We start from the raw sequence: 13,804 nt of genomic DNA on the forward strand, positions 1-13,804 counted from the left end.
ATTCTTAATACGTTTGCAACAATTTCTAAAAACCTGTTTTCGCTTTGTCATTATGGGGTATCGTGTATAGGTTGATGAGGACAATTTTTTTTATTTAGTCCATTTTCGAATATGGCTGTAAGGTAACAAAATGTGGAAAAGGTGACGGGGTCTGAATACTTTCAGAACTCACCGTATAGGCCAAGCTTGTCCAGTGGCCTGATGCGTGGAGTGGTGGGGGGTGAGAGAGTAGAACGCTCAGAGAGGCTCTTTTGGTACATCACAGTATGTTTACATTGACTAACCATCTCCCTCATCCAGACAGCTGCTCCATATGACATGCTTCTATTTTTACCTCTCGTATCATTAATCATCGGGGCAGAGAGGAGTGTGCATGCGCGCTTGCGTGATTTTCAGTACATCCCCATGGCAACACAGAAAGTGAAGTTAGTGTAGTTAGCAGTGAAAGTAGGGAGGTAAGAAGAGAGGGATGAGCTGTGTATTGTCCTCACACTGACCCTGCTGGTTACACTTCCACTACTGCTGGGTGTTTACTCTCTCTCTCTCTCCATTGCTCTCCCCCTTCTTTCTCTCCCCCTGTCACTCACCGTACAGAGATTCCCAGATGAGGGTTTGGCCAACGTGGTGCGAAACGTCTTTGACTTTGACTCGTACAACAAGGACACGCGGGAGGTACTGATCGAAGCGCTGCACAAGCACGGCATTCCCATCGGCGCCAAGCCCAGCAGCGTCCACCTGGCCAAGGAGTAAGACCACCGTGACCACCGGGGAATCACCAACCGTACACACACACACACACACACACACACACACACACACACACACACACACACCCTGGCCTCTAGCATACACTGGCACCCTGAGCCGGAACAGACACATAGAAAGAGGGAGAGAGGACAGAAAGAAGTGTGTACGGTCACATGAGCTGGGCACTGAGTCGTGGTCAAACACTCTGACTGTGACACAATCAGTGTGCCTTGCTAGAGAGGGGCTACGGTGAGGCTTGTTCAATAGGCCACTAAAAAGACACTAATTGGACAAGCCACTTGCTGCTAGCTGTTTAATACGATTAATACCCCCCCCCCTTAGACATGACCATGTACTGACAGTGTACCTCCCCCAGGTCAGTGAGGATAGCATGGACAGTCCGTTTACTTTTCCCTACACACGAGTCTGCTATCGTAGATTAGTAACTGTCTACTGTGCCTCGCAAGCATAACCACTCACTACTGGCCACCGTTGATGGTTGGTTATACAGTATGTATATACTGTTATGTATCTACCTATACGGTTGGTTATACAGTATGTATATACTGTTATGTATCTACCTATACGGTTGGTTATACAGTATGTATATACTGTTATGTATCTACCTATACGGTTGGTTATACAGTATGTATATACTGTTATGTATCTAGATATATGGTTGGTTATACAGTATGTATATACTGTTATGTATCTAGATATATGGTTTGTTATACAGTATGTATATACTGTTATGTATCTAGATATATGGTTGGACAGTTGTGTGTGTTACTTCGCCTTTTTTATATATTCGAATGTTTTAGGTATGAATGTATGCTGTTTTTACCGTCTCAATATTCCTCTATTCCGATTAAATGAAGTATTTCCTAATTTCACTAGAAAGACAGGTAAGGATTAATTTAAGATTATATTCCACCTCATCATAAATGTATAGGTTTTAATAAAGGAAAATATTTGTTTCTTCTGTCTCCTGTTTTTCATTATAAACCCTGTTTTTGTGAAGTGTTCTTTTATAATCCTCAAGTAGAAGAATCTTGAGGGCCAAACAGGGAAGAAACAAGTATTTTCCTTCCATGATGAGTCTTTATGAGTCTAGATTGGTATGATATGATTATGTTTAATAGACTAGGTTAGATGTGCTATTACTATGGCTGTCTACAGGTACTGTAAGGCAACCTGATTCCTAGCATGGCAACTTAACACAGCAGGCACCAGGGTTGGATTCAATTCAGAATTGAATTGAGAATGCATTTAATTCATATTCAGTTCTTGAATTGTAAATTAAATTTAATTGAAGTAAACAGTATACAGAATTTCAATTTGAATTAAATGAAATATCATTTCATTTGGTGAAATTCAAATGCCTCATTCTATTTTAGGTGTATATACAAATATACATATTGTACATAAAACATCAAACATGTTATATACATGCATTTAAAATATTGTTGAAACAATTGATTTTCAGGACAAACTCTTAAAATTAATGATCAAGGGAAACAAAACCTGTATGCAAATATTCAAAGTTAATATATTTCATTAAACACTTTCCAGAATGCATTAGTTTGACACTCAAGTTGACCCTGAGGCCTTCAAAAAGAAGCCAAAAAAATTAAATGGTTGGTGGAAATATAATAGGCTATTCTAAGCACTAAGGTTAAAAGAGTAAATGAACATTGTTTCCAGAGAAAAGTGATATATTCTTTGGTATCTGGAAGTGTGACCTGTCCGATTCAATGAAACTCATGTTCTATGACTGAGTGAAATTTCTTTGAATTGCACTGAATTCAATTCTACTTCCTATCATTCAAGTTCTGCATCCTGTGGGGTGGGGCTAATTCAATTCCACTTTATATTCATGAGTTGAATGGGAGTCAATTCCAAAATGTTATTGAGCCCAACCCTGGTGTGTACCGCGTTGTCGTATTCAATTTCCCATATTTATTAAATAGAAATGCTTTGGTCACAATCTAAAATGGGATTTAACCAATACACGGAATAACCTTCCACAATCTTTTTTGCCCAGTTGTATCAAAGTAAATATCTCTACTCTTTGAACTCGAGCAGTCCAAATTGGGACAAACACTTACTAGACACGTTGTATAATGCGTTCAGAACTTCAATTTTTAGGGTGATTTCTATTGAGTTGGACAGTTCCTGGTGGTTTGGTATATTGTGGTGTTGTTTCTTGCATCCCACCTGCGACCTATTACACCGTGGCCGGTGGCCTAAACCCAGCAGTGAGTCATGGGAATGTGTGGGTTTCCATAGAAGATCTGGACAGACGCAACAAGGGAGGTCAGCCAGATACACACCCAGATACACACACACACACACACAGTATTTATACACAGACCACACAAAATGCTATTTATTCACAGCCCACACAAAACGCAAAACTTATTGATATCCCCTAGTCTGTATTTTCAGATTAGTGCAGTTGAGGGAGAGAAGACGATGAACGTTTGATTGAGATGCACCCCATATCTTTTTACTCAAATCCCATACGATATGGCCTCACGATTGGGGCAGTGGTCTAAGGCAATGCATCGCGGTGCTAGCTGTGCCACTATAGATTCTGGGTTCGAGTCCAGGCTCTGTCGCAGCCGGCCTCGCCCGGGGGACCCATGGGGTGGCGCACAATTGGCCCACTGTCGTCCGGGTTAGGGGAGGGTTTTGCCGGCAAGGATGTCCTTGTGCACTAGTGACTCCTGTGGACATGGTTGCCAGGTGTACGGTGTTTCCTCTGACACATTGGTGCGGCTGGCTTCCGGGTTAAGTGGGCATTGTGTCAAGAAGCAGTGCGGCTGGTTGGGTTGTGTTTCAGAGGCACGGCTCTTGACCTTCGCCTCTCCCGAGTCCGTACGGGAGTTGCAGCGATGAGACAAGACTAACTACCAATTGGATACCATGAACTTGGGGAGAAAAAGGGGTAAATTTAATCCCATACGATACAACACTTACCCTATATTCACGTAGTGCACTTAGTTTTAGTCAGTCCTAGAGCCCTATTTGTGCTTTAGGGAATAGGGCTTCATTGAGATGTATCCTAAGAGTCCTTCGCACCTTTCTGATAGTGCTGTGTGTGGTTGTCATGGTGATGACCAGTGACCTCTCCCCCTCCCTCCTAGGCTTCCCCTCCCAGAGGTCAGGATGTCTGGCTACTGGACCACCAACCAGGAGGGGAACGCCCGGCGGAAACTGCTCTGCCCTACAGAGACGCACCCCATCGATATAAAGGTACTAACACACACACACATTTAAAGGTACTGACACACACACACAGTTTAAAGGTACTAACACACACACACAGTTTATGAAGTGCATAGGGGCTAGAGGTTTCTAGACAGGGCTGTCAATTTGTGTCCTTGACTTTGTGCACTGCGTTTGTAGGGGCCAGTGTTTTTACGTGTGCAGGGCTACCCCTGTGAGAGGCAGGAGTCCAGAGCTCTGAGCTTCACCGAAGAGAAAGCTACCTGGCAGATCCCCATGAGCGAGGTCAACATCATCTGTGACGTCACCACCAACAACGGTAGGAGATACATACACATGCCACACGCATGCATTTAAACACACACACACACACACACACACACACACACACCGCAAACTATGCGGCTACATGTAACCCAGTGTGTCTGCACGCAACGAGAGACCAAGAGTACACAACAGCCCCCTGCCTCCTCCACACACTAACACACTAACTTCCTGTTTCAGATGCCATCTACATGGCTACGTGTAACCCGGTGTGCCTGTTTGCGATGAAGGAGAGCGGAGACACAGTCCAGTGTATGGAGCTGTATGATGTCTTCCCCAGGACCATCAGTGGAGTCTGGCAGCCCTTCGTGACTGTCGCTGCCCTGGGCAGCCCACTGGAGGGACAGGTGGTGCTACATGAGGAACAGGTAGGGGAGACCTCAGAGACGTACCCACCTCATAAAGCTCCAGACTATGAGGGATGACTTAAAACGGCTAAATATGCACATACCGTGCACTCTTTCATAACCCTGATTATTATACAGCTTTTACGTATTAGGCGGGAAGAAATAGCCTTTGTTTTGGAGAGGACAGGAAAACAGAAAGAGAGAGAGAGAGAGAAAGTGAGTGATAGTATATAATTTCTCCTGTCCAAACAAATAGAACTCCAGATATCATAACAGAGGTTATGCAGAGGTCAAGGCTCTCTCAGGGGAGAAAAAATAAAACAAGAAAGAAATGTTTTTAATGGAACACTGTCAGCTAGCCAGAACACACACGCATGCATGCATACACACACGCACACACACTCCAGCACCAACTCCCAAAGAGTGACAGTTGGTTTCTATACATATATATATATATATATCTATATCTATATATCTATATATATATATATATATCTATATATATATATCAGAGTTCAAAGAGCTAGGCCATAAGGAAGCTATTACAGTATGGTAGAGGGAGGGTTAGTCCTGGGATAGCTGTTCCCCTGCCCCTTGGCTTTCCCCATAAAAAGTGAACTGAAGATTTAGCAGTGTGCGTCATGAATAAAAGCCTTGGCTTAGCTGAGCGAGACCCTCTTACACGCACGCAGACGCGCATGCACAGCGACTACTGACTGTAGTGGAAGATTAACACTGGATAGTGGCGCCCTCTGGTGACTGGGGTGTGAAGGGAGGAATGAATCTATGGTGCTTTAATGTCCGTCAAGAGGAGACCGCTCATCGCAGTGCTAGCTGTGCCACAGACAAAATCCTTGGTCCTTCCAGGTGTAGCCTACCTGCATAACACAGCTTAGTCCTGCAGATCACTGTGGCCTGATTCTCCCCCAATTGCTCCTTCTAACCAAGTGCTCTCTCTCTCTCTCTCTCTCTCTCTCTCTCTCTCTCTCTCTCTCTCTCTCTCTCTCTCTCTCTCTCTCTCTCTTGCTCTCTCTCTCTCTCTCTCTCTCTCTCTCTCTCTCTCTTGCTCTCTCTCTCTCTCTCTTGCTCTCTCTCTCTCTCTCTCTCTCTCTCTCTCTCTCAGAGTAACACAGTATTACATCTAGACGTATTAACAGGAGCGGTGAGGAGACTCATTCTGTCACAGGAGCCAGAACAGCCCGCCCCTAAAGCTTCCAATTGGTGGAGCAGCAGCAGCAGCAAGGAGGCACAGGTCTCATACCCACTGAAACGCCATTGGGCCATCTGACCACTTCCTTTATACCACTTGTACAACAAAATCCACAAGATAAAGTCATACATGATATGCCACATACACAAGATACAGTATGTCATACATGCGTAGAAGTTTTTTTGTGAATATTCTCTTTAGCAGAACAATGACTCGAGGCAACAAAACAGGTTGTCACCTGTGTACTGTACACTATGTAATCCAGAATGTTTTTTTTAGGGAGGTCATAAGATGTGCCGGGAGTTTGCCTACAAGAACTGGCTCCTGTTCTTCAAGGAGGGCGGGTAAGCTCAGCTCATTGCTACGCTACCTCCTTCCCCTTTGCTTTTTGGAAACTGTAAAGTGAAGTGTGTCCCTCCTGTGTTGCTGTAGTAACCAGTTGGATGTGCTGGATGTGCTGGAAGGCCGGGTTCACACCATCTCCCTACCCATCAACCTCAGCAAGGTGTTTCTGGTGGCAGAGGATCGCTGGCTACTGGTGGAGAGCAACACCAACAAGTAATTAATCCTCTACTCGCCTCTCCTTTACTCTGCTCCTCTCCTTTACTCTGCTCCCCTCCTTTACTCTGCTCCTCTCCTTTACTCTGCTCCCCTCCTTTACTCTGCTCCCCTCCTTTACTCTGCTCCTCTCCTTTACTCTGCTCCTCTCCTTTACTCTGCTCCTCTCCTTTACTCTGCTCCCCTCCTTTACTCTGCTCCTCTCCTTTACTCTGCTCCTCTCCTTTACTCTGCTCCTCTCCTTTACTCTGCTCCTCTCCTTTACTCTGCTCCTCTCCTTTACTCTGCTCCTCTCCTTTACTCTGCTCCTCTCCTTTACTCTGCTCCTCTCCTTTACTCTGCTCCTCTCCTTTACTCTGCTCCTCTCCTTTACTCTGCTCCCCTCCTTTACTCTGCTCCCCTCCTTTACTCTGCTCCTCTCCTTTACTCTGCTCCCCTCCTTTACTCTGCTCCTCTCCTTTACTCTGCTCCCCTCCTTTACTCTGCTCCTCTCCTTTACTCTGCTCCCCTCCTTTACTCTGCTCCCCTCCTTTACTCTGCTCCTCTCCTTTACTCTGCTCCTCTCCTTTACTCTGCTCCTCTCCTTTACTCTGCTCCTCTCCTTTACTCTGCTCCCCTCCTTTACTCTGCTCCTCTCCTTTACTCTGCTCCTCTCCTTTACTCTGCTCCCCTCCTTTACTCTGCTCCTCTCCTTTACTCTGCTCCTCTCCTTTACTCTGCTCCTCTCCTTTACTCTGCTCCCCTCCTTTACTCTGCTCCTCTCCTTTACTCTGCTCCTCTCCTTTACTCTGCTCCTCTCCTTTACTCTGCTCCTCTCCTTTACTCTGCTCCCCTCCTTTACTCTGCTCCTCTCCTTTACTCTGCTCCTCTCCTTTACTCTGCTCCCCTCCTTTACTCTGCTCCTCTCCTTTACTCTGCTCCCCTCCTTTACTCTGCTCCCCTCCTTTACTCTGCTCCCCTCCTTTACTCTGCTCCTCTCCTTTACTCTGCTCCTCTCCTTTACTCTGCTCCTCTCCTTTACTCTGCTCCTCTCCTTTACTCTGCTCCTCTCCTTTACTCTGCTCCCCTCCTTTACTCTGCTCCTCTCCTTTACTCTGCTCCTCTCCTTTACTCTGCTCCCCTCCTTTACTCTGCTCCCCTCCTTTACTCTGCTCCTCTCCTTTACTCTGCTCCCCTCCTTTACTCTGCTCCCCTCCTTTACTCTGCTCCTCTCCTTTACTCTGCTCCTCTCCTTTACTCTGCTCCCCTCCTTTACTCTGCTCCTCTCCTTTACTCTGCTCCCCTCCTTTACTCTGCTCCTCTCCTTTACTCTGCTCCCCTCCTTTACTCTGCTCCCCTCCTTTACTCTGCTCCCCTCCTTTACTCTGCTCCTCTCCTTTACTCTGCTCCTCTCCTTTACTCTGCTCCTCTCCTTTACTCTGCTCCCCTCCTTTACTCTGCTCCCCTCCTTTACTCTGCTCCTCTCCTTTACTCTGCTCCCCTCCTTTACTCTGCTCCCCTCCTTTACTCTGCTCCTCTCCTTTACTCTGCTCCCCTCCTTTACTCTGCTCCCCTCCTTTACTCTGCTCCCCTCCTTTACTCTGCTCCCCTCCTTTACTCTGCTCCTCTCCTTTACTCTGCTCCCCTCCTTTACTCTGCTCCTCTCCTTTACTCTGCTCCTCTCCTCTCCTTTACTCTGCTCCTCTCCTCTCCTTTACTCTGCTCCTCTCCTCTCCTTTACTCTGCTCCTCTCCTCTCCTTTACTCTGCTCCTCTCCTCTCCTTTACTCTGCTCCTCTCCTTTGTGGCGGCAGGTAGCCTAGTGGTTAGATCGTTGGGCCAGTAACCAAAAGGTTGCTGGATCGAATCCCCGAGCTGACAAGGTAAAAATCTGTTGTTCTGCCCCTGAACAAGGCAGTTAACCCACTGTTCCCCGGTAGGCCGTCATTGTAAATAAGAATTTGTTCTTAACTTGCTTGCCTAGTTAAATAAAAGTTAAATAAAGGTAAAAAAATGTAATACTCTTCTCCTCTCCTTTACTCTGCTCTTCTATTCTCCCTCATTCACCTCTCTTCTTTCCTCTTCTCTCTTCTCTTCTCATTTCTTCTCTTCTCCTCTGCTCTTCTTCTATCCTCATTCATCGGGGGGGGGGGCCCGGGGGTGTTTTGTTTACAGGAAGTTCCTGCTGACCAAACCCATGCACATGGGAGCAGAAGACTCTGGGGTGTGTCAGCTACACAGCGTCAGTGAGGACGGCGTCAGCACCGGCCATGGAGCCAGCTCAGGTAACACAACAAACAGAGCACTCAACATATAAGGTGAGGACATGAGTCATTTAATGTCCCTGACACTATGTCCATACCCGTCCTCAACTTCCTTTCTCCTCCCCATCTCTCTCCCTCGCTCTTACCTCTCGCTTTTCTTCTTTCTTCACCCACCCCATCTCCCTTTCTTACCCCATCTACCCCCACCTGCCCATATAAATCTATATCTCTGTCTCCCTCCTTCTCCCTACCTCTTTCCCTCTCTCTCTCTCCCTCCTTTCCTCTCTCTCTGCTTCCCTCATTTCCTCTCTCTTTCTCCCCCCTGCCTCTCTCCCTCTCTCTCTGTCCCTCCCGCTCTCTTTCCTCCTCCCTCTCCCCCCCCTCTGTCTCTCAGATGCGATGTGTGTACCCCAGACAGTGGGTAGTGACCAGCTGCCTAATGAGAACCTGAGTGCAGCCCTGGGTCAGAAAATAGTCTCTCCCAACCGACTCCTGTCTGACACCTCCTCCTACGCACGCATCATAGTGGGCTTCCCTGACCTCATGGTGAGAGACCAGCGTATAATGATCAATTCGTTTTTTTATCATAGCTATCAAGACCTTTGGTTAGAGAGATACAAAAGTATCTATATCCACAGTAAAACGAGTCCTATATCGACATAACCTGAAAGGCCGCTCAGCAAGGAAGAAGCCACTGCTCCAAAACCGCCATAAAAAAAAGCCAGACTACGGTTTGCAACTGCACTTGGGGACAAAGATCGTACTTTTTGGAGAAATGTCCTCTGGTCTGATGAAACAAAAATAGAACAGTTTGGCCATAATGACCATCGTGATGTTTGGAAGAAAAAGGGGGAGGCTTGCAAGCCGAAGAACACCATCCCAACCGTGAAGCACGGGGGTGGCAGCATCATGTTGTGGGGATGCTTTGCTGCAGGAGGGACTGGGGCACTTCACAAAATAGATGGCATCATGAGGACGGAAAATTATGTGGATATATTGAAGCAACATCCCAAGACATCAGTCATGAAGTTAAAGCTTCATCGCAAATGGGTCTTCCAAATGGACAATGACTCCAAGCATACTTCCAAAGTTGTGGCAAAATGGCTTAAGGACAACAAAGTCAAGGTATTGGAGTGGCCATCACAAATCCCTGACCTCAATCCCATAGAAAATGTGTGGGCAGAACTGAAAAAGCTTGTGCGAGCAAGGAGGCCTACAAACCTGACTCAGTTACACCAGCTCTGTTAGGAGGAATGGGCCAAAATTCACCCAACGTATTGTGGGAAGCTTGTGGAAGGCTACCTGAAACATTTGACCCAAGTTAAACAATTTAAAGGCAATGCTACCAAATACTAATTGAGTGTATGTAAACTTCTGACCCACTGGGAATGTGATGAAAGAAATAAAAACTGAAATAAATCATTCTCTCTACTATTATTCTGACATTTCACATTCTTAAAATAAAGTGGTGATCCTAACTGACCTAAGACAGGGAATTTTTACTGGGATTAAATGTCAGGAATTGTGAAAAACTGAGTTTAAATGTTTTTGGCTAAGGTGTATGTAAACTTCTGACTTCAACTGTAATTCCTTTTAATAAGAGATATCATGACATTTGATTAAAGATGTCATGACTTTTGATTAGAGGTGTGAAGTTAGAATCGCTTTGTTGTTTCTCTCTCCCTGCACTGTAGTCTCCTAATGAGGTGTACAGCTTTAAGAGGGACGTGGACCTATCAGAGATGAGGGGCGGGGACTCGGGAGGTCAAATGTTCTCCCGGGGCGGGCTGAAGTCCAGCGTGGCCAAACGGACCAACTGTGTCAGTCTGCTGTCGGCCAATCAGGTGGTCCGGGCCCTACCACCTGGACAGGTGCCCCTAAAAGATATCTTCCCCCCAGGTCAGAGCCTCACTGTACAATATCATAGCTGACTTTGGTGTAGAGACAACCGAGTCCTATTCGTACCCTTAACCTGGGATACTCAATCATTTGTTTGTGCGTGCGTGCGTGCGTGGGTGGGTGTTTTTAACGTGTGTGTCACACAGACGTCACACCCCCGATGACCGCTGCCTACCTGGAGGTGACTGACCTGAACTCTAAGAAGCTGAAGTATATTCCTGTCCCAAGGTATATCTGGACTCTGATAGCACACTAACCCAAATCCACCCACACATAGCCGCTACCTCCCTGTACACATACAGTGCCTTTGGAAAGTATTCAGACCCCTTGACTTTTTCCACATGTTGTTAGGTTACAGCTTTATTCTAAAATGTATTAAATCTACACGCAATGCCCCATAATGACAAAGCAAAAACAGGTTTTTAAAAATGTTTGCAAAAAAAATAACTATTATCACATTTACATAAGTATTCAGACCCTTTACTCAGTACTTTGTTGAAGCACCGTTGGCAGCAATTACATTCTTGAGTCTTCTTGGGTATGACGCTACAAGTTTGGCACACCTTTATTTGGGAGTTTCTTCCATTCTTCTCTGCAGATCCTCTCAAGCTCTGTCAGGTTGCACAGCTATTTTCAGGTCTCACCAGAGATGTTTGATTGGGTTCAAGTCCGGTCTCTGGCTGGGCCACTCAAGGACATTCAGAGACTTGTCCCGAAGCCACTCCTGCATTGTCTTGGCTGTGTGCTTAGGATCGTTGTCCTGTTGTCCAGACTGATCGCTCTGGAGCAGGTTTTCATCAAGTATATCTCTGTACTTTGCTCTGTCCATCTTTGCCTCGATTCTGATTAGTCTCCCAGTTCCTGCCTCTGAAAAACATCCCCACAGCATGATGCTGCCACCACCATGCTTCACCTTAGGGATGGTGCCAGGTTTCCTCTAGACGTGACACTTGGTATTCAGGTCAAAGAGTTGAATCTTGGTTTCATCAGACCAGAGAATCTTGTTTCTCATGGTCTGACAGTCTTTTAGTGCCTTTTGGCAAACTCCAAGCGGGCTGTCATGTGCCATTTACTGAGGAGTGGCTTCCGTCTGGCCACTCTACCATAAAGGCCTGATTGGTGGAGTGCTGCAGAAATGGTTGTCCTTCTGGAAGGTTCTACCGTTTTCAACGAGGAACTCTAGAGCTCTGTCAGAGTGACCATCGGGTTCTTGGGCACCTCCCTGACCAAGGCCCTTCTCCCCCGATTACTCAGTTTGGCCGGGTGCCCAGCTCTAGGAAGAGTCTTGGTGGTTCCAAACTGATTTCATTTAACAATGATGGAGTCCACTCTGTTCTTGGGAACCTTCAGTGCTGCAGAAATTTTATGGTACCCTTCCCCAGATCTGAGCCTCGACACAATCTTGTCTTGGAGCTCTACGGACAATTCCTTCGACCTCATGGCTTGGTTTTTTCTCTGACATGCACTGTCAACTGTGGGACCTTATATAGACAGGTGTGTGCTTTTCTAAATCATCTCGAATAAATTTAATTTACCACAGGTGGACTCCAATCAAGTTGTAGAAATATCTCAAGGATGATCAATGGAAACAGGATGCACCTGAGCTCAATTTCGAGTCTCATAGCGAAGGGTCTGAATAGTTATGTAAATAATAATATTATATATATATTTTTTTATACATTTGCAAAACTTTCTCAGAACCTGTTTTCGCTTTGTCATTATGGGGTATTGTGTGTAGATTGAGGATTTGTGTTTTTTAAATCCATTTTAGAATAGGGTTGTAATGTAGCAAAATGTAGAAAAAGTCAAGGAATCTGAATGCTTTCCAAAGGCACTGTATGTGGATCTGAAAGGATTGGATAGGTATAAGCAATGGTGAGAATTCCACTTACTCTGTCAGAGGTTAAGGTTGAGCTACATGTGTTGCTAAGTAACCAGGACGTGACTGCCCCTCAGCCTTGTTGTTTTTAAACTTTAGCATTTTTTGAAAAATGGTTTTCAGTGAGCGCAATGTTCTTCATGTGAAAAAAACGTCATAAAAACTTCCAAGATGAATATTATTGTATATATCTTAAATGACCGCTTAAGTAATTTAATGAATTTGATTATATAATCGTAAAGCCTGTTCAAAACAGTGCTGTATGGGGGAAACATAAGGAAGTAAAGCGGAAGTGGCCTTCACTTTCACAGAGTATACCTATCCAATCCCTTCTGATCAACGCAAGTGTCTAGGGGCTAGAGTGGATTTGGGATTGGGAGTAGTTGAAATGTTAAAGAATACTGTGTCTGAACACTCCATCCTCTGATTGGTTTACTAGAACTCTCTCATCGGATTGGTTCGTTGTCTCGCACCCTCTCTCTAATTGGTTGTTTCATCTGATTGACAGGTCTCTGAGTGTCTCTCCTTACACAACGTGGATTTCAAAGGTGTCCGACTCTGACGTGCTATTGGCCGGTCTGGGTTCGGGGGGCGTGGTCACGGTGGATATGGGCGGGTATGTGCGGCTCTGGGAGACAGGATTGGAGAACCTGCAGCGCTCCCTGCTGGAATGGAGGACCATGATTGGCTCAGAGGACGGCAGGCCCATACAGGTAGGACCGGGAATGGTTTAGTGAGGATAAATGTTCTGAACTTGTAGATATATAGAAATAAAATGACTAGAGTTGACTTTAAGATTGTACAGATCCTGTTGAATGTAGCAGTAGTGGCCTGTATCTGTGTCCTTCAAAGTTCTGGAAGTAATACTGCAGCCTACATCCTGTAGTCCCTATTGTCACCATCGTGAGGCAATGTTGTCACAAATATTCCCCCTTATACACTGAGTGTACAGCCTCAATTCATCGGGCCCATGTTGACTCCAATGCTTCCCACAGTTGTGTCAAGTTGGCTGGATTTCCTTTGGGTGGTGGTCCATTCTTGAAACTGTTGAGTGTGAAAAACTCAGCAGCGTTGCAGTTCTTGACACAAACCGGTTCGCCTGGCACCTCCCTCCATACCCCGTTCAAAGGCACTTAAATCTTTTGTCTTGCCCATTCACCCTCGGAATGGCACACATACACAATCCATGTCTCAATTGTCTCAAGGCTTAAAAATGCTTCTTTAACCTGTCTCCTCCCCTTCATCTACACAGACTGAAGTGGATTTAACAAGTGACATCAATATGGGATCATAGCTTTCACCTGGATTCACCTGGTCAGTCTATGTCATGGAAAGAGCAGCTGTTCTTAATTGTGTACACTCAGTGT

The 13,804-nt window shown here is 45.6% G+C and overlaps 1 protein-coding gene across 1 annotated transcript in view; it reads left to right on the forward strand.

The window, feature by feature from the left end:
* vwa8 (von Willebrand factor A domain containing 8) overlaps positions 1-13,804 on the forward strand; it is an 86,977-nt gene that overhangs the window by 43,818 nt on the left and 29,355 nt on the right. The window contains exons 26-37 of the mRNA XM_014164455.2: positions 595-746; positions 3,897-4,005; positions 4,159-4,297; positions 4,483-4,670; positions 5,773-5,901; positions 6,139-6,203; positions 6,292-6,417; positions 8,571-8,680; positions 9,054-9,205; positions 10,354-10,558; positions 10,705-10,786; positions 12,946-13,150. Coding sequence (XP_014019930.1) covers positions 595-746; positions 3,897-4,005; positions 4,159-4,297; positions 4,483-4,670; positions 5,773-5,901; positions 6,139-6,203; positions 6,292-6,417; positions 8,571-8,680; positions 9,054-9,205; positions 10,354-10,558; positions 10,705-10,786; positions 12,946-13,150 — 1,662 coding nt within the window. The remainder of the gene's footprint in view (positions 1-594; positions 747-3,896; positions 4,006-4,158; positions 4,298-4,482; positions 4,671-5,772; positions 5,902-6,138; positions 6,204-6,291; positions 6,418-8,570; positions 8,681-9,053; positions 9,206-10,353; positions 10,559-10,704; positions 10,787-12,945; positions 13,151-13,804) is intronic.

Source organism: Salmo salar, chromosome ssa21 (assembly GCF_905237065.1).
Source record: "Salmo salar chromosome ssa21, Ssal_v3.1, whole genome shotgun sequence".
NCBI lineage: Eukaryota > Metazoa > Chordata > Actinopteri > Salmoniformes > Salmonidae > Salmo > Salmo salar.